The 27140-nt window shown below is 39.9% G+C and overlaps 1 protein-coding gene across 1 annotated transcript in view; it reads right to left on the reverse strand.

Annotated features, from left to right (window-relative positions):
• Window positions 1-20803, reverse strand: part of LOC128512227 (disks large homolog 4) — an 87712-nt gene extending 66909 nt beyond the window's left edge. The window contains exon 1 of the mRNA XM_053485408.1: window positions 20553-20803. Within this exon, the coding sequence (XP_053341383.1) occupies window positions 20553-20582 (30 nt within the window). The 5' untranslated portion in view covers window positions 20583-20803. The remainder of the gene's footprint in view (window positions 1-20552) is intronic.
• Between the last annotated feature and the right edge of the window lie 6337 nt (window positions 20804-27140).

Consider the following 27140-nt stretch of genomic DNA (forward strand, 5'->3'; position numbering starts at 1 on the left):
AGAATGTTTTAAAATATTAAGACACACAAAAATAAAGAAGAAGGATATTTCTGACTCTGTTCCCTTTTGCTAAATGCTTTTTTTAAATTTCATTTTTAAACTCTTTGAAAGATTGGTATTTTCTGGTTTAAGGCTTGTGAGAGACGTGTTCCTGCTTCTTAATGCCTTGAACCTCAAACTGATTATGTGAACATAAAGAAGCTTTACTGAGGCACAAATGTAAATAAAATAACTAAAAAAAATACCTAGAGAACTAGAGAAGATGGTGGTGGGGACAATAAATACGCGGCAAATAAAGAGAACTGCTTATGGAAATTGAGTTGCTGTAATGTTTAGATTAAAAAGATATAATAGCAGATAATAAAATCTGTCAAACTAAGAAAGGGTGTACAAACTTTTTCACTTATTATAACTAAAGCAAATTCAGTAAAAGTCTCTCTCTCTCTCGCTTTTGGGATTTAAACCCATCACCTCATAGTCACTAGGGAATGTTTGGGATTTTCCTCATCCTGCAGTTCCACATGCAGCCACCAGAGGGCAGTGAGTTTACTGCAGTACTACAGACCAGTGACTAGAGACTCAGAGTAAACTTCTCATTACCTTAGATTACATTACAGCATTTGGCAGACGCTCTTATCCAGAGTGACTTACATTTTTATCTCATTACACATCTGAGCAGTTTTAGGGTTAAGGGCCGCGCTCAAGGGCCCGACAGGGAGAACGTGTGGCCACGGCGGTCATGGGAAGTCGTAAGATTCTCCATGTCTTAGTCGTGGTTGTCATGAAGGTAATGGGTGTGTGTGTTTTTAAGGGGGCTAAACACACACATACACACAAACACACACACACACACACACACACACACACACACACACACACACACACAAACCATCATTAGTGCAGTCACACTTGCTCAAAAATGTTAACATATAGGATATACAGCAATATCATATAATAAAAAGATATTCTGTATACATTTACACACTGTCGCTCAAACGTTTGGCATCACCTGCAAATTTCTTGTTTTTTTTGTTTAATGATTTATTTGCTACATTCTACAACAATACTGCGGATTTCAAAACTATAAAATAACACATATGGATTTGGGTAATTAGGTAACAACAGCTACAGTCAGTGGTTATGTTAAGACATGATGGTCGGCTGTTCTGGATCAGTTCTCACAAGAACAGTATTGTGTCGCGTGTGTTTGTAAAACCCATCGAGCTCCATGATGATGAAACTGTCTCTCATGAAGACCAAACCTGAGCTCTGCTGCAGAGGAGAAGTTCATTTAGAGTCACCAGCCTCAGAAATCACCAATTAACAACCAGCAGCTCAGATTAGAGCCGTTATGAAGCTTTACAGAGCAGAAGGAGCAGATAAACATCTCAATATCAACTGTTCAGAGGAGATTATTGTGTGTTTGGGATAATAAACACCTTCAGTATTGTTTTACAGTGTAGAGAGAAATAAACATCAGAGACGACCGTGGGGTTAGAGAGGGGTGTACAAACTTTTGAGCAGTAGTATATGTATATATATATATATATAAAATGTAATCATTTAGACAGAGAGACAGACAGTTTAATATCAGACTTTAAGCCCCGCCCCTGTCTGAGTCGGACCCCGGCTCTGTGCTCAATTTGTTTATCTTTCTGTTTTTCCAAGTCATTCTGTTTGTGTTTCTAGAGAACATCATGTTACACATCAATATAACACACACACACACACACACACACACACACACAACGCTGGGAGCTTCAGTAGCTGTTCGCTCTGTTAGCCTGGCAGTGTGTGAGAGTGAGCTCTTCTTTATCCATACACACAGTGATCACATGATGAATAACGTGTGTAAGTCTGTGTTGTGCGTTAATGAACAGCTATAAATACCTTAATGCCTTGCACACACACACACACACACACACAGGCACACACCACGCACACACACACACACCTCCTGTTCTGCACTCTGTTCATTCTGACACATGACGTAACTCTCCTCATGTAGAATGTAAAACAGTGTGTGTACGTAGCACAGAAGAACACCTTGGACATGTGTGTGTGTGTGTGTGTGTGTGTGTGTGTGTAACTGTGGGCAGTTCCGGTGCTATTGCAGTGTGAGTTTCTGCTGAACACCTCTGTAACACCTGAGCTGTTCATCACACTGAACTGATTCAGACTCAGGAAGCAGATTCAGGTTCTGACTCGACCCGGGTCCGATAGAACAGAACCCTAAGACGGGGTGTGAACCATGATCTGTTCATACACACATAACGTGATCTGTCGCTTCCACACGTCCGAACAGCCTCGAGTCGATTAGAGGCAGAACGAGTCGAATCATTCTGTGGAGCCGAGTCAAGAGTTCTGATTCACTTCACTGGAATGAGCAGAACCCATTTACACAACCACACACACACACACACACACACACACACACCCATAACTCTCCTTTTACTCTCCCCATTTTCTCTTTGCTGTCTCTCGCTCTCTTTCTACTATCTCCACTGTCTCTCTATCACTATCTTTCAAAGTGGGCTTTATTGGTGTGACTGTATAAAAAAATGTAAACTTTTATCAGAAACAAATTGAGGTATAAAAATACAATATAATGATTTAATGAGGAAGTAATTTAATAATAATAATAATAATAATAATAGACATCAGGTATGGTCTAGAAAGATGCAGTATTAATAATAAAAATTACACTGTAATAAATTATTAGAATAAATAGTGCTATGATTAGATAAGATTAGATGGGATGAGATGCGATGAGATTAGATTAGATTAGATTAGACTGGGAGTGATAAGTGTTTCTCAGATGATGAAGAGTGATATTAAATATGTGTGTTTATCCCCCAAATCACCACCCCACCAAATAAATAAATACATAAATAAACAAACAAACAAATCAAATTCCAACAATATGTTACTGACGGTACGTAGTTAGTGACTCATTGTGCGGATCTGTCTAATGGCAGAAACTTCAAAGCAGTTTTGTAAGTCGCTCTGGATAAGAGCATCAGCCAAATGCCTAAATGTGTGGATCTAGATGTAGCTGCAGTCAAGCATGTTCCCTTACGTTCCCTCGCGTACTATAACGTTCCCTCATGTTCCCTCGCATTCTATCACGTTCCCTCACGTTCCATCACGTTCCCTCATGTTCCATCACGTTCCCTCTTGTTCCCTCACGTTCCCTCACGTTCCATCACGTTCCATCACGTTCCCTCACGTACCATAACGTTCCCTCGCGTACCATAACGTTCCCTCACGTTCCATCACGTTCCCTCACGTACCATAACGTTCCCTCGCGTACTATAACGTTCCCTCATGTTCCCTCGCATTCTATCACGTTCCCTCACGTTCCATCACGTTCCCTCATGTTCCATCACATTCCCTTACGTTCCCTCACGTTCCATCACGTTCCCTCACGTTCCATCACGTTCCCTCACGTACCATAACGTTCCCTCGCGTACCATAACGTTCCCTCATGTTCCCTCGCATTCTATCACGTTCCCTCACGTTCCATCACGTTCCCTCACGTTCCATCACGTTCCCTCACGTTCCATTACGTTCCCTCACGTTCCCTCACGTTCCATCACGTTCCCTCAAGTTCCCTCACGTTCCCTAACGTTCCATCACGTTCCCTCACGTTGCTTCACGTTCCATCACGTTCCCTCAAGTTCCCTCACGTTCCTTCATGTTCCATCACGTTCCCTCAAGTTCCCTCACGTTCCCTCATGTCCCCTTACGTTCCTGCTCAGAGCTCAGAGAGATGTTTGGGAAAATGGCTGTGAATTTAAAATGTTCTAATCTAATCCAGTGACTTTTGGATAGATCAGACTGTGCTGTGTCTCTGTCTCTACAGAGTCTCCGCTCTCAGGGTTTACAGGTTTTACTGTGTCTTTCTTTTTCACTTTCTAATCTGTGATCCCTCGCTCTGTCTGTTTACTCAAAATCATTCTTTCTAATCTAATTGTGTCTCAACTGTCTCTGTCCACCCTATCTCTCTACTCTCTCTGTTTTCCCCTTTATTACTCCACTAAGTGTCTCTCTTTCTCTACCTCTTTCTGTCTATTCTGTCCTTCATTCAAGCATTCATTCATGTCTGTCTCTCAGAAACGGAGGATGAGAAGGAGATGAAGATAAAGAGAGAGAGAGAGTATTGAAGAACACCTGGGGTGTGTGTGTGTGTGTGTGTGTGTGTGTGTGTGCGTGCACATGTCTTCAGGCCATTCCTGTAGAGTGTGATCATGACTTTCCGCTCTAACTCAGAGGCTGTACGTTAGTTATCACAGCGGCGTGAGCAACACTTGACATTTTCATTTCCTTTAAACACTTCGTTCTCGTCCACTCCACAGCTCACACACACACACACACACACACACACACACACTGCGGTGCTCCGGCAACACGACTGCGGTGTGTGTGTGTGTGTGTGTGTGTGTGTTTGTGTTTATAAAATCTAATCATAGCTTGTGCAATACCTCTGCATCCAAATGAACCATACTGCAGTTTGTGTGTGTGTGTGTGTGTGTGTGTGTGGGTGTGTGGGTGGGTGGGTGTGTGTCTGCACAAGAGATAAGGAGAGAAAGAAATGCCATGCCCAGAAAGTCTGCATGTGCGGTGTAAAAATGTGGTGGGTGCACCTCTGCAGTGTGTGTGTGTGTGTGTGTGTGTATGAGGCGCCGTATAGGGCTTAAATCAAACTTTACTCATGCACACACATATGAAACACTTGCATACACATATATGAAACACTCACACATACATATATACTACTAACTGCTCAAACAACTACATATGAAACACTTGCATACACATATATGAAACACTCACACATACATATATACTACTAACTGCTCAAACAACTACATATGAAATGCGCGCGCACATACATACATACTTTTCACGCACACACATACATACTTTCCGCACACATACATACATACTTTCCGCGCACATACATACATACTTTTCACGCACATACATACATACTTTCCGCGCACACACATACATACTTTCCGCGCACACACATACATACTTTCCGCGCACACACATACAAACTCTTCTCGCACATTCACCTATGAGATTCTCAGTGTAACCGGAAGGCATTTCAGTGTAAAAGGAAGGCATTTCAGTGTAACCGGAAGGCATTTCAGTGTAACCGGAAGGCATTTCAGTGTAAAAGGAAGGCATTTCAGTGTAGACGGACTTGTCGCTTCATTCTCCCTGAATGGTAGTACTGGTTTGTATCATCACTGCTCAATCACATGGCGTATTCAGAACTATCCACATAATGTCTGAATATTTCAGCGGCAGAAAACGCAGGTGATGATTTGCAAAAAGAAAATTGAAGCACGGAATCTGTGGCTAATATGTCGGATCCTACAACAGAAAGAAATACTGTTTTGTGAAATGTGTTTCCTCGCCTTCGCTAATATGAACAATAACTCATCGGAATCCCACGGGACAAACATTGTTCCGACCCCCCATATCACCCACTTTTGTGGTGATAAATAAATCACTCGTTGTCTTCTAAACTGTCCATTAACGGTCTATTTAAGAAACGCTACTACTAATCAGGGAGAATGAAGTTCATATACATTGAAATGACTACTCCCTACACCCTACTCCCTGCGCAGGAAATGTCTGAAAAGGGAACTTCACTCTACAAAATTCCACCATTCAGAACACCATGCAACGTCACTTCCTCCTTGCGTTACCATGGTAACACAAGCACCTCGGATACCTGCTGCTGTGGAAATTTCACGCTACGGACATTAAATATAGATTATTTATTGAAACAAAAACTGATACCATAAAAAAATATAAAACGTATTATTTATTTATTTATTTTTACAGATTACTAGCCTATATAATACGAATGGTTTCTTTATTAAATCAAAATGTAAATTATTGTGTCCTATTTATATGATGTCCTCGCCTCGATAATAATTATAATAAAAATATAAATTCATTTTCGAGTAAAATTTTTTCACACTCCAGCGATATGTAATGACTTATAGGAAATTATCCATTCCCTTTTCCGCTAAACTAAAGATCAGTTGTTCACTCGTTCCCTACACCGCTACAGTTGGCTTTGTGCGCGTGCACAGAAAGTATGTATGTGTGTGTGTGCGTGCGTGTGCGCGGAAAGTGTGTATGTATATGCGCGGAAAGTATGTATGTATGTATGTGCGCGGAAAGTATGTATGTATGTGCGCGGAAAGTATGTATGTATGTGCGTGAAAAGTATGTATGTATGTGCGCGGAAAGTATGTATGTGTGTGCGCGGAAAGTATGTATGTATGTGCGCGCGCATTTCATATGTAGTTGTTTGAGCAGTTAGTAGTATATATGTATGTGTGAGTGTTTCATATATGTGTATGCAAGTGTTTCATATGTAGTTGTTTGAGCAGTTAGTAGTATATATGTATGTGTGAGTGTTTCATATATGTGTATGCAAGTGTTTCATATGTGTGTGCGTGAGTAAAGTTTGATTTAAGCCCTATACGGCGCCTCATATGTGTGTGTAGAGGTTCTATACAACAAAAGGCTGAAGGTTGATATATACAATGTAGGAGAGGAATAATAGGCGAGAGAAGACACACACACACACACACACACACACACCAAAACAGTCAGATAATAAAAGAGAGAGTAAACTGAAGGGAGACAGCATAAGAATGTGTGTGTGTGTGTGTGGGGGGGGGGGGGTTGTGTGTGTGTTATAGAGTCTGAAAAAGTTATGATTTTTGGTTACCCGAGATTATCCAGTACCTTAGCTAACTAGCGTAGAGATTAAAGTGTGTGCGTGTGTGTGTGTGTGTGTGTTATAGATCGCATTCAGTCTTATACTTTTACACTGTTACTGTTTCCGCTCCCACAAGAAAAAAAGCTAACAAGATAAATGTGCTAAGCTAGGCTAGTTTGAGAGTTAGCGCTGCTGTTAGCATAAGTTAGCGTGCTAAGTAGAATGAAGCAAGAATGTGCCTAACAAAGCAGAGCAGCAGGGGTAATTAACTCTGTGTGTGTGTGTGTGTGTGTGTGTGTGTGTGTGAATCAGATTCTGTTACCTAAAGGACGTTTAGAGGTCGTTACACAGAGATGGAGTGATTATGTGAGTGAGGAGGTGAAGACACGAGTGAGTGAGGCACACACTGATGCTCGCTCCCATCCTTCTCACCCTTACCTCACACCTGCACTACACCTCCGGCTTTACACACACACACACACACACACACACTGATTACTGATAAAATGAGTGACTAAGTGACTGAGTTAGTGAAACCAAAAAGGAGATGAAGAGGAAATTAAAGAAAACAAAAGGAAAAAGCAGAAAATGATAAATAAAGGAGAATGGATAAAAGAAAGAAAGACAAAAAAGGGGTAAGAAGAAAGAGAAAAGAAGGAACAGTAAGAAATGACAGAAATTAATGAAACTAAAGAAGGAAAAATTTATGAGAAAGCAGGAAGAAATGAATAAGAAAGAAAAAAAAAGGAAATAACATAAAAAAGAAGATGAAATCAGAAAAAGCAAGAAAATAAACAATGACAAATGAACTGAGGATAAAGAAGAAAAAAGAAAATTAAGTTACCAAAAGAAACTAAAATAAGAAAGAAACAATTATAAAAAAGTAAAGAAAAAGAAGAATAAATGTGGCTAACATTAAAGCAAGAAAGAAACAAAAGAAAGAAAAAAAATTATGTAAAAGAAACGAAGAGATAGAAATAACTAACATTATGTTGAAAAGAGGACTGAAGAAGAAAAATGCGAACCAACATTAAATAAAGTTAATACAACGAAGAATACAACTTTAAAAAAAACAATATGTTTAGAGACAGACAGGCAGACAGAGGGCAGAGGTGTGTCCTTGACTGGAGATCAAATACGAAAATATGACCCCCTACCACACACACACACACACACACACACACACTTTGCAGTAAGAGCCAGATTGCGCTGATTTGGTGAACACCAGGGGAGGTGTTTAGTTTCTCCCGGCTTAAAGTAATGGGACTCTTCGTCTCTCTTGCACACACACACACACACACACACGGGCAGATAATTACCCCTCTGCTCTGCTATGTTAGCAATATTCTTGCTCCACTGCACTTAACATGTCACTGCGCTACGCTAACTTTAGCTCACTAATGTTACATTAACACACACCTTTTTCTCTTTAGCTTTAGCGTCTGAACAATGACGCTAACATTAAAACTAAACTAGCTTAGCACATTCACATTTGACAGTGGAAACCAAACTGAAAAAGAAAAAAAAAACCTAACATTAAATACTTTTTTTTCAGATGTTAAAAAAACTCTGTAAATCTGTGTGACAAGAAAACACACCACACCTGGCTAGCATGCTAAAAGCTCTGCTTATGTTTATGCTAGTAAGCTAAGGGATATAAATTGACCTCGTTAGTCTTGTTAAAATGAAAAAGAAAGAAAAAACCTTACACACACACACAGTGTACAAAACATGCTAATGACACGCTAACAGTCAGACTACCCAAGTATGCTATGTTGGTGCTAACACTAGCACATTACAAGCAACTTAAGAGCACAATCATGCTAGAATGACTTAGCAAAAGTCATAATAAACCAGAAATAAATCAACGCCCTGAGTAATTAGCTTTATTAATGCCAGTTTTCTCATGGTAGGATAGCATGCTAGATTTACCAGACAAATGTCGAGCATGTTGCTAACAGTCATGCTAGCTTAGTGATGTAGTCATGTGTGCTAAAGTATGTGTGCTAATGTGATGCCAATGTGTGCTAATGGTAAAGCGTATGCTAACATGCTATCTGTGTGGTGGTGTGTGGAAAAGCAGAGCACATCTGCTGACATTCACTAAGCTAACATCCCAGAGCATGTATTATTCATCTGTAATGAAGGGAGTGGGAGCGCGCGAGAGACAGACGAGAGTGAGTGAGAGAGAGAGAGAACGACAGAGAGTAAATTGGGTTAGAAAATATGATAAAAGAGAGAAGGAGGAAAGTGAAGGTCAGGAAACACAAGGGAGGATCAGATTATTGGATTGATTTTAACGTTCGAAAGAAAATGACTCTGTGTGTGTGTGTGTGTGTGTGTGTGTGTGTGTCAGAAAGAGAGAGAGAGAGAGTTTGAGAGAGAGATAAGGTAGAGAGCGCGTATCAAGATAAAGCCTCAGTACATTCACACACACACACACACACTTTTTTCTCTTTCGCTCTTATAAAAATCGTTGTGCGAACACACTAGCATCGCCGTATGCAAAGATAAAGATACAGAAACGTGCCAGGCTAGTGCAGTATTTCACACACTTCAGTATTTCAAACACTTCCTCAATGTTCAATATTAAACACTCTTCAGCACACTCCACTATGTAAATCCATGTGACAGGAACACACACCAGTATTCCACACACCTCAGCATTCTACACACAGTATTTCTTATTTGTCAGTATTAATTACATTTGAGTAGCTCTTTAAATTCTTATTCTACAAACGTAAGTATTTCACACACTTCAATATTCTTTACACCTCAGTATCTCCCACGCGTCAGTGTTCCACACACTTCTTCACACATTCCTGTTCCTTAAATGTCAGAATTTCCCACACTTCAATATTCCAAACAGTTCCACACTCTACACTCTTCACTTCAAAAAGTCTAAATTTCACACACATCAGCAGAGTACCGTAAGTCCCCAACATACAAATGAGTTCCATTCTGAAGTCCAATTCGTTCATAAGTCCAACAAACATTGCATATGTTCCAGGATACTAACACAATTTTCATACTATAAAACTATGGAATAAAATCACTGTTAAAAATAATCCTGTGTAATTCAGGAGATTTGTGTGTAATTCTGTGTTTTGTCCAAGTTGGATTTCAAAATCTACGACAGTTTACACTTCAGTATTTTGTCGACATCGCAAACATTTCAGTATTCCCATGTTTATGGTGATGTAAGGTCGTGTATTGTGGTGGAACTGGTGCAGTGTCACTATTTTAAATGCAGATTCACCAATTCAGGCAAAAAACAAGAAATTCATTATTTGTTCACTAAGATGTTTTATAGATGCTTTATACCCAAACACACAGCAAACATCAGACACCAAACCAAATCTGCACTAATCCACTGCATTTGGGCTTAAAGGGGAACAGTAATTTTGGATGAATCTTTCTCTCTCTCTCTCTCTCTCTCTCTCACACACACACACACACACACAAACAAACAAACACAGGACCTCCTGCATCCCCTCCTCCAGCTTTTCTCACTCTGACAGACGAGCAGACCTTGAAAAATAAAGAAAAACTGTAATATATCCATGGAGACGCTCTACAGTCTGGACACACACACACACACACACAAAACAGTTCATGGCAATCTGTCCTTCATTCATTCGATCTTTTTTTTTATTTTAATTTTAAAAACAGTCAAAATGTGTGTGTGTGTGTGTGTGTGTGTGTGTGTGTGTGTGTGTTTAACAGTTGCGGTATTAGTGATGAACTTACACAGTGATATATGTACTAACTTTAGAATGCTAACGTTCTGTAATAACATTACATACCTTGATATTAACTTTAGCAAAAGCTGTCTCTGGCAATGTACAGAACAGGCCAACACTAGCCTAGCTTAGCACACAAGAATTGTTAGCTAAGTTGTGAGAACGACAACTAAAGCCTAGCTTAGCTAGGTGTGAAAACACACAGTGTTCTGTAGCATTAACACACACCTTATTATAGAGAGAACATGCTAAGAGGCCCTTTTTTAGCTAACATTTGGTTAACAATCGCTATCACAACAGTGTGCTAACAGTATACTAGCATATGAGACCAAACTGAGCTGCTTAGTTAACTTGTGTTCAAATTAAAAGTGTTTAAAATATACAGAGATTTAACTCTGTGATTAATAATTTTTTATGAAAAAACGCCATTAATGCTAGCATACCTGACCAGATTCGACTAGCTGTTTAGTGTGTAATATAAAAACCTGACTTAACACGGAAAATATTAGCATACATCTTTCAACCAAAGTTTCTCTTGACCGCTAGCAACATGCTAAAAGCAGCAGTCATGCTAGAATGACTTGGCAGAATCAAGTGGTGACAAATGTGCAAATTCTCATTGTCGGTTATTATAATTAGCATGAATTAACGTTTATTTGTTGATAAACAGAATCAGCAAAAGATCTGACGAGCAGCCGATTCGACTCTCATTAATAACCTCACCTTCATTAGCATTATTATAAAAAATGCACAAACAAAAGCTGTCTCAGCGATGCTGTGAAGAGGAGAAAATCTGTTTTTATTTGTTGTGTGTGTGTGTGTGTGTGTGTGTGTGTGTGTGATAGACAGCATCAAAAGCTTTCGAGATCTCACAGCTTTTCCAATCTGCTAGTTTTGCCGCCACCACTACGCATCCAGCTGTCAGAAGAGCAAGCCAAAGTGGAAAGAACACACACACACACACAAACACACACCTGCACCGGCCACCTGAGACACATTTGCCATGAAGAATTTACTCCAATGTAAACATGCGAACAATAATGCACACATACACACTCCTCTCAGTCTCTTTCCCGTGTGTGTGTGTGTGTATGTGTGTGTGTGTCTAAGTACTCTGCAGGCTCATAACTCACTGTTCTAATGAACGGTTAATCAGCTCTCCTGCTTTAGCAGCTCCCTGCAGCTCGCCTGCCAAGAATTTACACTCATCACATTCCGGCTGCTCTGTAATCCAGAACTAATCTAGAACCGAACCAGAACCGAGCTTGAAGCCTTTCCTGTGGTTATCTAGAGCTCTGTGTTTGCTTTAAGAGCTGAACATTGTAAGATGTGTCCATTGCAAATAGACCGATGCTTCATCAGAGCTTCCTCTGAGAGCCGTCCACAGATTGTACAGTCTTTCAGGAATGCTGTCAATCAAACCAAGTGGACGTGGCAGTCAACAGCAATACAAATGGGGTATATTTGTTTTAGAAAATCAGACAAAAGCTTGAATCGTAGTTTTTGGTCTTAACTCATAACAGAACGCTTGCACAAAGTAATATTGTACGTTTGGGGGGGAAAACGTGCAAGAAATTTAATTAGTTCTCATCATTATCAACAGTTTTATCTCAAAATGTCTAAAAAATATACATAAACATAATATAGACAAACATTTACACGAAAAATTTATAAATATTCATTTATGCTGTGATAACTAAACTTTGGTAAAACACAATGAATCATGTCCCGACTCCCTGCTTTTGGATTGGCTTGTATTTTACAGAGCTAACCAATCCTAGACAAGGTTGAATTTTCATTAATTTACATTTACATAATTGTGCAACTTTTTATCTCATTATCCATCTGAGCAGTCAGGGGCCTCGCTTAAGGGCCCGGCAGGAGTTTGAAACTGGGACCCAATCATAATGCAGAGAGTGGAATTTTCCAGAAAATGAGAACACACACAGACACACATTACAAATCTAACTGCAGTTAAAGCAGCAAAATAATGATAATTATAAATGACAATCTTATTTATTTAAAAATAATTTAAGGTTTAATAATCAACAAATAAAAAAAACAATTTTTTATATCCTGCTTTTTTCAGTGTAGAATTTTATCCAATCATAAATTTCCTGACCTGACATAAGAAAATTACAACAACAAAAAAAGTTACAAAAGTGGAATTAAACGAAATAAAACCAACCAATTCAAATATAAGTTTTAAGAAATTGTCTAGCAATGATGCTTTATATATACGCTGGAAATACTCCCTCCTGTCCTGACCAAGAATAAATTAATAAAATTAAAAAAGTAAAAACATGCACAAGTAAACCGAATTTAAATTAAACAGTATTTCACATAAACTGGAGGTAGACAAGCGGCTTCTTAACTAATTAAACTATTATAATCTAAATCACAATCCCATTTATTTATTTTAAAGTAGTTTTTTAAATACATAAATTTTTTGTATGCGTGAACTTTTTCACAAAATTATTCAGTAAATAAAAGGAAAAAAAATAACAAAACAATAATAATGCATGAAGAGTTTGAGAGGAGAACGAGAAAACTCCATTTGGTATTTTTTTAAGAAGCTAAAATTATTGCAAACTGATAGAGAATATTTGGTGAATGATTCCTTCGAACATACAAATGTCGACTATTTTTTCAAAACTGTTTTTGTAATATCAGTTTAGATTTTATGTTTGTGTGATTATGCAAAGCCCTATAACTCCATCTCCCACTGTTTTGTCACAATGAATAAATTAGCGTGCATTTGTGTTTGTGGTAATTTAAGTATGCTAATTAGTATCAATATGTTGGTGGACTTTTCATTAAAAAATAGAGCAAACTTATGCTTTGATTGTGAGTCGAACAGCAAATTAGATCAAGGAGAAAAGAGTTGCACACAAAACCTTTTTAATTATGAGGATTATTGAAGCTCAGGAGAAACATTAAAAACACTCCGAAAACTTCACTTTACAGCGTCTTCGGCTTCGTCCTCTACGGTTTCAGTTTCACTTTGGTACATGTGACAGCTTGCTATCATCGCACAGGTACACACCATATAATCAACAGCTTCACACACACACATTTTAAGTGTTGTAATGTTATTTCTCTGTTTCTTCAGCACCCCACATTGTCTTGTTGAGGATACCATCGTGTGTTAACAACATCCAAATCACATAATGTCCTGTTCCATAGAGTGTATCGAGGACGTTGCACAAGGCAGGCCTGTCATTTATTACTACTGGAGTTATATATGCATTGAGCTTTAACATTCTCTAAAAAATCCATTCTCTAAAGAAACCACTCACAGGAAGTTGTCCAGGAAGTACCTTTGTTTAACTGATCACATGACAAAGAAGCAAGATGATTGGCTGATCACAACATGAACTTTGCTTGAAAATCACGTGTCTACGTTTCATGCTTTGCTCAAGTTTAAAGCTTCTAAAATATGATTACATAGTGTTTTTAAATCCAACTTTTGTTTTAGACAACTTGGTGTTTAAAAACAATTATTTTTTTCATTTGAGTTTTAAAAATTATGTTTATTGTGTTTTGCTGTCAAACTGTCCATATAGAAAAATAAGAAATCGATTTGTTTTTACAATAAACCTACACTGAATATATAAATATATTAGGTTCTGTTAGGAGCTGCACAGTGTAGAAAACCTGTCTGGATGACGAAGAGCGATTGTAAATAGTGTGTAAAGTGTGCAACAGATTCCATTAAGTGTAATTGCATCCTGGAGCTCATTTATAAGAGCAGCTGATTAAAGATTAAAGATTTTCTGATCCAATTCATACACATGATGTTGCAGACAGAAGCCTGATGCCCATCTGCAGCAGCTCCAGATGCAGAACTCAACCTGACCGGCTGAACTCAGGTTCAGAACTCAGCAAAATCCTGTTCTGAACCAAAGCCGAGCCAGAACCTCGAGCAGGCTGGCGACTGAGTCGAGCTGTAAAGAGAGCATCCGGAGACATCACAGCACTCTAGATGGAGGAGTTTAATGTTCTTTAGACAGAGAGGGTGAGACGAGATCTGGCTGGACTTTAGCTTGGCTCTCATTGGGTTCTGGATGAAGTCAGGATGTGCAGTTTGACTTGGGATGAGTCGCTCATCAACCCATCTGCTGCAGAAAGCTTCCTCAACTGGCAGATAATCCTTCTTAATTTTGAGCATTTATTTCTAATGAAGCCAAATAGTTCTGAGAATAGAATAAGGCAAGTGTACATTATTTAATTTATGATAATCTATAACAAAATAAATATTTTTAGTTTAGTTTGCATTTAAGATCTTCTCACTGATTTGCACTGCGTTCAGATCAAAGTCAACTCTATTGGCAAAGCTGATAATAATTCTAATGTAAAACCAAATGAAATAAAAGATTGAAAGACAGACAGGGTCTAACACTTGACATGTCACATTTTTTAAAAATGACCATAGTCTTTTTGAACAAGATTATTGAGTTAATTTAAAGCTTTTTATTAAAATTCACTTTAGTCACGTCTAGACGTTAAGTCAGGTCTTCAGTGTGTGTGCATGTGTGTGTTTGTGTGTGTGTGTGTGCATGTGTGTGTGTTTGTGTGTGTGTGTGTGCATGTGTGTGTGTTTGTGTGTGTGTGTGTGCATGTGTGTGTGTTTGTGTGTGTGTGTGTGCATGTGTGTGTGTTTGTGTGTACAAACCACAAATTGTAAGAATTTTCCCCCTTTTTTAGTACCAGCCGTGGTTTAAACAAGTTCAGTTTTATCCCCCTGATGTGACCTTATGTAAGGGAAGCCCCTGGGCTGGTCAAGTACAGACTGGAACGGCGTGTTTGCAGGAGGAGCAGAAATACAGAGGCAGTTTGAGGAACTGGAAAAAATGCGTTGGGGTATTTCAGCTGGGGCAACTGGTTAAAGAATTAGTCCAATATGGGACCTTTAAAGAAAGCATTTAAATTGTGTGTTAATCCCAGAGCCGAGTGAGATTCAGTGTCGTTCTGACATGTTGTGTATTAAAAACACTCCGAGCGAAATCACAGCAAAACTGAGAAGAATTCACTCGGATCCTGATCGTGTGCACAAAGCCTGAGAGGTGACTTCTGACTTCTACACAACTCTCCAAAGTCACAGCGAGACTAAAACACACCGGAGGTAAATCTCTACAGACACACTTTAACACCTCTGACACTCTTTGTGTTTTGCAGTGAGTTTTTTTTTCTACATTTATTTACAAATCTGTTGATTATAAAGCGCTCTACTTAGAGCTAACGAAGAGAGATGGAGGGAGAGTGTTAATTACTGAACATAGCGAAACACACCGAACCGTGGGCTATATTTGGAAGAGCGAGCGCATTCTCACTCCACACACCCACGGGGACGCTTCGGTTTCTTCTCAAAGACATTTTCGGAGTAATCCTGTACTTCAGACTCTCTTTATATGTCTCACACACACACACACACACATATACACACATATACACAGTGGCCATCTCAAGAACAACACACACACACACACACACACACACATGCACAATCACGCACGCAAGCATGGTGCAGAAATCTTCTCACACATTTTTCTCTCGCCCACTTCATATTGTCTACTTCTGTCAACTGACGAGCATGGACTCGGCTCCGTCGCCATGGGAACAGGCCACAAATCAAACCAAGCCAAAAGAAGCCGAATGACACACACACACACACACACACGCGCGTGCAGATGCATATACACACACTCTCATGTGCGGAATAGTCGGTGATGTAACACATACACACACGCACACAAACAACTCGCACATGCAATACAAAAAAGACGCATCAACGCAAACTAGTCATCTGTCAGGATCTATTTTTTCATCTCAGGATCGCGGGTGAACTTTCGTGACGAAGCGTTTAGACAGATATTTTATAGGCTTTTGGTTTTCATTAAAAACTAATCCTAACACATGATGGAGCTGTATCAGCACTGGGATAACACTCTGACGAACCGGCTTTATCTTTTTTATCTCTTTGATCTTTTTTTATCTTTATTCATCTATAAATAACGCTTTAGAAAACGGGTTGCTAAAGCACACAGATCTTCAGTAAGGACTTTTACCAGACGAGTGTCAGACCTCATCTCAGTGAAGCACCATGGGGGCGCTGAACTCCATCTCCCAGCAGGCTTCACTCATCACACGTCACATGATCACATGCACACCTGGTTGTTCTCACTTCCTGATCCTGATGTGTGTTCCTGGCTCACCATTCAGCTTTGCTCTGCTTCTGTTGTGTTGATGATATTTAACTTTAGTGTTTAGCTTTTTATTTTCACGATGTTGATTTGAAACGCCTGCCCTCGTGTCCTCGTTCTCAAACCCGAAATTTCACCCTTATAAAATCAGGAATTTATTAAGACTTTAAAACTCACCACATGTCACGTTGTTAAAAGCGGGTGAAAATCTTTTTAACAGCATTAAAATCTCCTTTAATGTAGCATTATGACTGGATTTGATTATTTAAACTGAGATTGAGGAATACATATAAAACTCCAATGTTTGGATGATTGTAAATCAATGCTAATGAAGCTATACTTTATGCAAGCTGCACAAAAAAAAAAGTCAATAAAAGTATGTTTTTTCAGGAGTGTCGCTGGGCAACATTACGAAAATCTTGCTGTAAAACCCCGTGCTCGTGCGGTGTGGCCTCCGTGCTCCGACACCGTGAGTCAGCACAAGGGTTATTCTCAAATGTCCAAAAATATAACCTTCACCTAGTGTTGTAACAAATGAGTCAAAGAGACACACGGGGCATCCATCACTAGCATTAAACACCAACATCATCCAGCACAACCATCAAACACATCCATCAAACACCATCAAACACCATCAAACACCATCATACACAACTGTCAAACGCCACCATCAAATACAAACATCAAGCACAACTAGGAAACACAACCATTAAACGTCAATACAAACATCAAACACTGACAACAAAGCTCTGACATCAAACACTAAACAGGCCGAAACATACGAACGTTAAACACCAACATTTACCATTAAACACATCACACTCCCCCCACCCATACACACCCATACACACACAGGTTGAGTGTGAAAGCTGTGATTAGTGATCATTAGCTGTTAATGAGCTGAATAAGCACAGGGTGAGGGAGTAATGATGATTATTCAGTTTTAAATTAAATGAATTGCGGCAGAGTTGCTGACGGTGTTTATGTACAGGACGTGGGGGCGTCACTTCCCCTCAGGGTCACGGCGCGCGACTGCACGAAACGGAAAGAAGAAATAAACCTAATTGTCTAAAAATAATATAGTTATTAAATCTGATTATGTTAATCAGTTACAGTTTATACAAGCCTTAGTCACACCTCTCTCTCTCTGTCTGTCTGACTCTCTCTCTCTCTCTCTCTGTCTGTCTGTCTGACTATCTAATGTTCTCTCTCACTCTCTTACTGTCTGACTCTCTCTCGCTCCTTCTCTCTATCTGACTTCTTCTGTCTTTCTGTCTGTTTGACTCTCTCTCTCTCTCCTCCTCTGTCTGTCTGTCTGACTCTCGCTCCTTTTCTTTATCTAACTCTCTCATGTCTGTCTGCCTCTCTTCCTCCTCCACTGTCTGTCTGTCTGCCTTCTCTCTCTCTCTCTCTCTCTCTCTCTCCCTCTTTCTCTCCCTCTTTCTCTCTCTCAGCCCTATACTCCGGCAGAGCTACAGAAGGTTGTTATGTATCAGCACACACTCCTCCAGTCCTCCAATCCTACGCTCCGCTCCTTTCTCTGCATTTACTCACTGTTCAGCCAGCGATGAGCTATTCAGCCTCATCCTACGCAAAACATACACACTCTCTCTCTCTCTCTCAGCCTATTTTTCGTCTTTCATTCTAATGTGGGGTGCAAAGAAAGAAAGAAAGAAAGAAAGAAAGAAAGAGAGAGAGAAAGAAAGAACATTACGTAAGCCAGTCTTGTGCACTTTGCCAGAAACTCAACAGGACATCAGAAGCCTGAAATGAACAGCTTTGCTTTTCACACACACACACACACACACACACACACACACACACACACACAGGGCTGAGGCAGAAGTGCTAAACACCATCTTTAATTTTAATTCATGCTTTTCAGCAGCACTGTATCTCAATATGGCCCTGCTAAAGCTAATGCTACTGGTGCTAATGCTAATACGGCGAGCTGGCAGCACTGCAGTGTCAGAGTTAGGGCAGTGTAACAACTCTGTAACAACAGTTTAATCCATACACACTGTGTGTTTGATGCAGCCAGACGGAAAACTTACGTAGACATTTTTAGTACAGGACGTAGGTGTGAATCAACTCGGCCTCTGATTGGTCAGTAAGTCAGAAACACAGCCTCTGGTCAGGAATACTGTGTTTGATTGGTGAGTGAGTCAGAAAAACAGTCTCTGTAAAGTCAGTGACTCAGGACGTCAGCCTCTGATTGGTTGACAGAATCATATGATAACTGGCTAGTTAATGTCTAACGACGCTAACTGTTTTAAATACAGAAAAAGAGGTTAAAACATCACATAAATGTTGAATTGCCTGAATAATCTCTGCATGAGACGTTACAATCGTTTAAACACAAAGTTTAATCACTTTAGGCAAGCTTTACTACCGAACAGTGACTAGCTAACTAATTAGCTAACTAATTTCCAGGGACTCCGCGGCCCAGAGAGCGAGCGCGTCTCCAGTTCGAGCGCTCGATCCTCGTCCCTGCTGGTGCTGGAGGTTTATGGAGGTGTTGCCCTGGCACTGTTCTTCACGTCACTCCAGTAAGCATTGAGATCTCCTGTAACATCAGAGTTTCCAGCGACAGCAGGAAAAAGCACGCGTGATGACATCACTGACGAAACGTTATTTATCCCAACGGCAGCTCGCTGGCTCACTGATTTCAGTCGAGTGTGTGTTTTAACTTCTGAGTCTTTAAAACTGACCACATAAAAGTAGAACATTAAGATAAATTCAACCCTAAATTAAATAAACCACAGTAAGAAATCCAGGTGATGGAATATAAACATTTAAATGTTATGTTGATGTTGTTATAAAATATTATACCGGAAGCCCAGGAGCACGCTCAGGCATCGGCAGCATTCGCACTGCTGTGATTCAACTCTCTGATTCTTTGGAATGAGCTGTCGGAGGGAGTCAGTCTGTATGACTGTTGAGTCGTTTGAGTCACCGCTCAGGACACTCGTAGGTTCACAACGGTGCTTTTATCTGTGTGACTGAGGAGAATTAACATCTGATTATAAAGTCATCAGAGCTCGAGTGCAAAACCTGTGATTCGTTTCTACTGAAGAATCAATTCAGTTCAAAAGAGTCAGTTGGGAAGAAGGATTTATTCGTAAATGTCCAGAAGACAAAACTGATAAAAATGGAGGAATAAGAGGAGAGGGAATGTGGACACACACTGCTCACTGGGTAAAGACGGACGTGTAGAGTACGCAACTGTAGTTTTATATACCGATTATAATATTCAAACATTACTATGTTTAATGATGTAATACTCGTTTATGTAACCTGAGTACTGTACAAACTGTATGAATCAATTTCAGAGCTAAAACACACACACACACACACACACACGCACACTTGCTCTCTCACAATCTAATGAATGTTAAATCGAACCTTGAATTGGAAGAGGATATGACAACTGGTGGAGTTACTGTAAATGAGAGAAAGAGAGAGAGAGAGAGAGTGTGTGTGGGTGTGTGTGTCTAAGAAAGAGAGAGAGAGATCGGATGAAACAACAAGGAGAAGTACAGAGACTGTAAATGTCTGTGTGAACTTCATCAGTATTCCCACGCCGAGCACAAACCAACAACACCAGGAACGATAGAGAGAGAGAGAGAGAGAGAGAGAGAGCGATGGAGCAAAGATCGTTCTACCAGGTGTCCCCAAATTCTGCCCATTTATTCATATCTTCTGTCGCTTACAATCTGACAGACAGAACGATAAAAGAAAACAGAGAGAGCCATGGACAAAAAAATAGAGAGAGAGAGAGAGAGAGAGAAGAAGTGAGGTGAAGCAAGAGAGAGATGAAGTGAGAGAGAGATGGACTGACGGTTCTCTTACCTTTGTGGTTACGATGCAGAGGCAGTCCATGGTAGAGAGAACCCAGGTGGGGGAAAATCCAACACCCCAATCCCCCCTTCACCCTCTGCCCTTCCTACCCTTCCTGCTCCCTCTCTCTTTCTCCCTCTCTCTCACTCTCTCTCTCTCTCTCTCTCTCTGCCGTACCCCCTTTACTTCTCCCGTGTGCCTCTTTTTTGACTGACTGAACCAGATAGGGAAATACAGGAAAGATGGAAGGAGGGAGGGAGGGAGAAAGAACGTAAAGGAAGAGCAGAGGGAGGGACAGAGAAAGAAAGAGAGAGAGAGAGAGAGAGAGAGAGAGAGAGAGGGTGGGCTTCTGTTAAATAAAGAGAGGGGAGAGAGAAAAAATGAGCAACACAGGACGAAGAGATGTAAAGAAAGAAGGAAAGAAAGAAAAAAGAAGGAAAGAAAGAAAGAAAGAAAGAAAGAAAGAAAGAAAGAAAGAAAAAGAGCAATGGAGAACAGAGGGATGAAATGATGAAAAGAGGTGAAGGAATGAAGGTGAAAAGAGGGATAGGTTGCTGAAGAAAGAAAGATAGAAAGAGATAGAGAGAGCGAGGGGCTGGACGAGAGATTATATTAAGTGGTTGTGTGTGGAGAGAGAGAGGGAGAGGAAGAGAGAGAGAGAAAAGGAAGAGAGAGAGGAAAAGAGAGAGAGAGGAAAAGAGAGAGAGAGAGAGAGAGTGAGAGAGAGAAAGTCACTTATACATCACGATTAGAATGTCAAACATTAACAGAGAGAGAGGAGGGAGGGACAGGAGAAGACAGAGCGAGATAGTGAGGGAGATAAAGAGAGAGAGAGAGAGAGAGAGAGAGAGAGAGAGGATGCTCCTCTGGTTGCCGTGGCATTCTGCAGCTGTTGCCTTAGCAATGGTGCAGTTGTTGCCGTGGCAATAGCGATGGCTGTAGTCATGCAGCCGATGCTGACAGCAGCAGAGGCTGTGTGAGTGTGTGTGTGTGTGTGTGTGTGTGTGTGTGTGTGTGTGTGTGTGTGTGTGTGTGTGTGTGTTTGTGTGTGTGAGAGAGAGAGAGAGAGAGAGAGAGAGAAAAGAGAGAAACTCATTTTCATGAACCAACTGGTTCCACATCGGACGAGTCCAAATATTTTGAGATGAAAGAGAGAGACAAAGACTGAGAGAAACAAACAGCCTGAGAGAGAGAGAGAGAGAGAGAGAGAGAGAGAGAGAGAGAAAGAGAGAGAGAGAGAGATTCTCAGTGTATTTATAGCAACTCTCATCACACACTCTTATTTGCTTCTTTTCAGGGCCTTTGCGTCGCTTTAACAGTCTTCCTCTCTCATTAGTGTAACTCTGGCTCTGTCTCAATATCACACAGCTGGACACACAACGAGGGATGTATGGAGAGAGAGAGAGAGAGAGGGAGAGAGAGAGATGGACGGATGGCTCACAGACGGAGAGAAAAACAACACATCCGTCAGTCTCTGATGTCCTTGGAGAAAAAAAAATGAGGCGTTAAAGTGAAGCGTGGTGTTTAAATTAAGCACCAAAGCACAACAGGAAACTCTTCCCACACTACAGCTTTAAGAAGAAGGTGGCGTGTACCATGTGACGGAGCCGCGGGGGGAGTCAGGCACAGCTTCACACACTCAGGTCATATACACACACACACACTCCCCCCAGAGCACAGAGTGTAATGGTGCGGCAGTAAAGCAATTCACAATGATGAACACATCCTCATTCCCTGGGGAGTAGTGGGGACAACACACACACACACACACACACACATCAACATATCATCACATGAAAAAATATTGACGTCACACTTTCCAATATGACAAAACTCCCAAAAAGATGCTAATAACTGATAAATGTAATTACAGTGAGCGTAATCGAGCGTATAAGCCTCGCACATTGTGACGTCATGCCGCAGTGCTTTCTGTGAAATTTGCCGTCCTGGATGTTACGTGTGGTGTTTTGCTGTTAATACCCTCCTCTACTTCATCCGCACTAGCAGTCAAGCACACGTAGCCTACTTGCTCCATCTTCCCTTGTTATCATCCTTATTTTGATTTATTTGTATACGTAATCATGGTGTGACATCGTTGTATGACCAAGTACAGCAGTGCGTCACATGACCATAATATCTATCTATCACTCTCTATTATTCCATCTAAACATTATGAATAAGAAGTGTGCACATTAATGTATGTAGCCTAGCTGAAGTAGACACTAAATACACATGCACATCAGGACACGTGTAAGACAGGACTGCCTCCACATAAGTGACGGTGTAAGTGTCAGTCCTGTAGCTGTCCATTTATAAACTGTACATGTGACTCAAGAGGTTTAAAATTTCTAAACTAAATAAACACTTACACCACACACAAAACACATCAAGCGTGTTTAGCAGAGCTAACATAGCCGGTCGGGATCACTGTTACACTCGTTGTTTGGAAATCTCATACTGATTCAAACCATTTACAAACTCAATTAGTTAGCTAGTGGATCATCTATAATGAGATAATGAGGTAGCTAGCAGTTTATCTATAGTGATGTAGCTAGCGTATTGTCTGTGATGAGGAAGCTAATTTATTGTCTATAATGCGGTAGCTAAGAAGCTATAGTATTGTTTATAATGATGTAGCTAGCATCTTGTTTATAATAAGGTACCTAGTGTATTGTCTATAATGAGGTAGCTAGTAAGTTATTAATAATGAGGTAGGTCGCGGATTTCTCTATAATGAGGTAACTAGTGTATGTCTATAATAAGGTACCTAGCATATTATATATAGTGAGGTAGCTAGAGTGTTCACTATAATGAGGTACCATAGCTAGCATGTTTTCCGTAATGAGGTAGTGTATGGACTATAATGAAGTAGCTAGTGTATGTATATCATGAATGTCTAGCATATTATCCATAATGAGGTATTTAGAGTATTTCTCCATAATGAGGTCCCTATTGTATTGTCTGTGATGAGGTGGGTAGAGTGTTGATAAGAATGTAGCTAGCATTTTGTCTATAATGAGGTAGGTCGAGTATTAACTACAATGATAATGAGGTGTATTGTCTATAATCAGGTAGCTTTTTTTATTAGTTAACATGTTTATGATGAAGTAGCTAGTGTATGTAGTCTTTTTACGTGACTTTAATTAAACTTTAATAGATTTGTTCATATTTTGTATCTTTTTGTTGTTTCAAAAAGCTAAAAAAAGACATTGAAACGTTAGGTAATGTACACAAAACTATTTAAGTTAAGAATAAAAAAAATCTATTGCATCAACTCAGATTTTTTTTAATTATTTCGCTTTATATACAGTGTTTAAAAATTCATTCACGTTTGGAATTTTCTATATTCATTTTGTAGGTAATTTATTTTATATTCAATGTAAAAACAAACATTAAGTTATGTTAATAAAATTAATCTTTATAAATGCAGGTTCATGTGAATATCAACTTTGTATCTTATTAAAAAAATAGCAGTATTAGGAATTACTAAACCTTATGTACATTTTTCTTTTTAAATGTCTCAGTTAACGTTTTACTACAGAGAGTTTAACTCAACGTAATTGTAAGTCACTTTAAATCAAAGCATTTTGCAGGCAAACAAACTCCCATGTGGTTCTAAGCGCTTCGCCGACAAGTTGTTGTTTTTGTATGAAACAGCGACATCGTGTGGCCGCTTTAAAAATTACCACTGACTTGGAAACGCATTGGGGTTCTTTCTCAAATCAACTCTCTCTCTCTCTCTCTCTCTCTCTCTTCCCCTGTCTCTCTGTCTCTACACATGTCTCTCCTGAGCTGCCAGTGATCCAGACCCCCTCTGTCCTCTGGACCTGTCTGACTCGTCCTGGTGTCCTGCTCCTGGATGGAGATCTCGTCACATTAGATTAGATTAGATTAGATTCAACTTTATTGTCATTGCACATAGTTACAAGGCAACGAAATGCAGTTAGCATCTAACCAGAAATATAAGTTAGCAGTGGGGTATAAACATATATACAGATCTATATATACTATACATAAATAATAAAAATAAAGGCTATGTATGAATTGGCTTTACAGAAGAATATACAGGATGTATATATTTAAATGAATATACAGTGTAAAGTGAGCGGAGATGGATGAATTAATTGACTAAATAAGTGTAGATATACAGATATGTCTAAATATAAGTATATGGGATAAAGATATACAGAGACTATATATGGTTGAATTTACAGGATGTGCAATAGTATGAAAATATATATGAATAAATATGAATAACAACAACTGGAAGGGAATGCAGAGAGTATATTTATACACACATTTATACATATATCAATATACATATATTAGTGTACTGACAAAGTGCAGATTATACAAGTGAATGTACAGGGAATATTTACAGAGATATTATACAGGGATGTTGGGTTATCAGTGATGATGATGCTGTGCATGTAAAGGGGTTAGGTGGTTGGTGAAGTGTTCAATAAGGTAACCACTGTGGGGTAAAAACTGTTTCTCATCCTGCTGCTCTTGGCTTTTAGGCATCTGAACCTTTTTCCAGAGGGAAGGAGAGAAAACAGTTTATGTGCAGGGTGAGAGGTGTCTTTCACAATGCTACGGGCCCTACGCAGACACCTTTTCTTGTACACCTTCTCAATGCCATGAAGAGGGGTAACAATGATGCGCTGGGCGGTTTTCACCACCCTTTGGATGGATTTACAGTCCGAAACAGAGCAGTTACCGTACCAGACTGTAATGCAGCTGGTTAGGATGCTCTCTACTGCACAACGATAGAAATTGTTTATTATGTTCTTAGAAAGGTGATTCTTCCTCAGTAGTCTCAGGAAGAAGAGACGCTGGGAAGCTTTCTTGAGGAGACTGGAGGTATTAGTGAACCAGGTTAAGTCCTCAGAAATGTGTATCCCCAGGAACTTGAAGGTAGTAACACGTTCGACCATTGTCCCATTGATGCAGACAGGGGTGTGTGTATTACCTCTTCTCCTTCTGAAGTCCACAATGAGCTCCTTGGTCTTACTGGTGTTCAGGAGCAGGTGATTGTCATCACACCACTCGGCCAAGTGCATTACCTCTGCCCTGTAGTTGGTCTCGTCGTTGTCATTGATGAGGCAATCACTGTTGTGTCATCAGCAAACTCTATTATGGTATTGGAACCATACATAGGACTGCAGTCATGCGTGTACAGTGAAAACAGGAAGGGGCTCAGTACACAGCCTTGTGGAACGCCGGTGTTTAGAATGATGGTTGAGGAGAGAATGTTATTGGATTTAACATTCTGTGGTCTGTTGGTCAGAAAATCCAGTATCCAGCTGCATAGAGAGGTGTTGATTCCGAGATCAGCGAGCTTCGTAATCAGCCTGGAGGGGATGACTGTATTGAACTTAGAGCTGAAATCCACAAAAAGCATTCGTGTGTAAGTGTTCTTATTATCCAGGTAAGATAGTACCGTGTGTAGTGTTAGGGAGACAGCATCTTCAATGCTCCTATTTTCACGGTACGCGAACTGATGAGGGTCCAGTGTGGGTGGAAGGCTTTTCTTGAGGTGAGCTAGGACTAATCGCTCGAAGCACTTCATGAGTATGGGTGTGAGTGCAATTGGTCTGTAATCATTAAGGCACATGGGTTCGGAGTGTTTAGGCACAGGTACAATAGAGGTGGATTTAAGGCAAGTCGGCACTGTTGCTTGGGATAAGGACAGATTAAAGATGGACAGACATGGACGTGTGGTCTGTCTGGGATGCGTGTGGTGACTGGGGACAGGTCCACTTTACCATGAAGACGGTCCTGTCCTCGGCTGATACAGACAGCTGTTCTCTATGGACCCGTGACTGCAGTCACTCGATAGTTCAGGACTGGAACTTCATACAAGTCTACCTGAGCCTCCAATAACCAACTGGACTCCATATTAACATCAATTAACATCTCCTGTTCTACTGAACTTCCAGCCTCCTAACACACAGTATGAGTGCAGATCAATCCCTGCTATCTGTTATCACCCAGATGAGGATGGGTTCCCGGTTGAGTCTGGTTCCTCTCAAGGTTTCTTCCTATTACTACCTCAAAACATTAAGACTGGACTGATTAATCAACACGAACAAACAAACTAATCAAGGCCATCAAACTATTGTACACACCAACCTGTAAATGCTCTTTTGCACAATATTCATCAATTGCTAATTTGTACAAACTATCTTTATCTTTGCTTCTATTTACGGAACATTTACTGTTTACTGTTTCTCCTCCCGCTATCTCAACTCATCACCTCATTACCACAGAGTGTCGTAATGTCATGTTGTCACTCTGTCGCTCTTCTTTGCAAATTTGCATGTGCACTTTGTGTTGCCTCTTTTGTATAAAAACATAGATAGTTCTCTGTTAACTTAAAATGTCAACAGTGGCAGCCGGTCAATAAGGGGCGCTGGGGCACCGCCCCCTTAAAGTTAGGCAGACAAGAATGCTACTTTAACATATAGTTATTAATTATATAATAATATGTAAAAATTATTTATTTTAATAATAAAATTAAGTAATTTAGTCACAATATTCTGCTGTATTTCCTAATATAATTTATTTACAAACAAGTGTCGGACAAACGAGTGTCTA

The sequence above is a fragment of the Clarias gariepinus genome, chromosome 24 (genome assembly GCF_024256425.1).
Source record: "Clarias gariepinus isolate MV-2021 ecotype Netherlands chromosome 24, CGAR_prim_01v2, whole genome shotgun sequence".
Taxonomy (NCBI): domain Eukaryota; kingdom Metazoa; phylum Chordata; class Actinopteri; order Siluriformes; family Clariidae; genus Clarias; species Clarias gariepinus.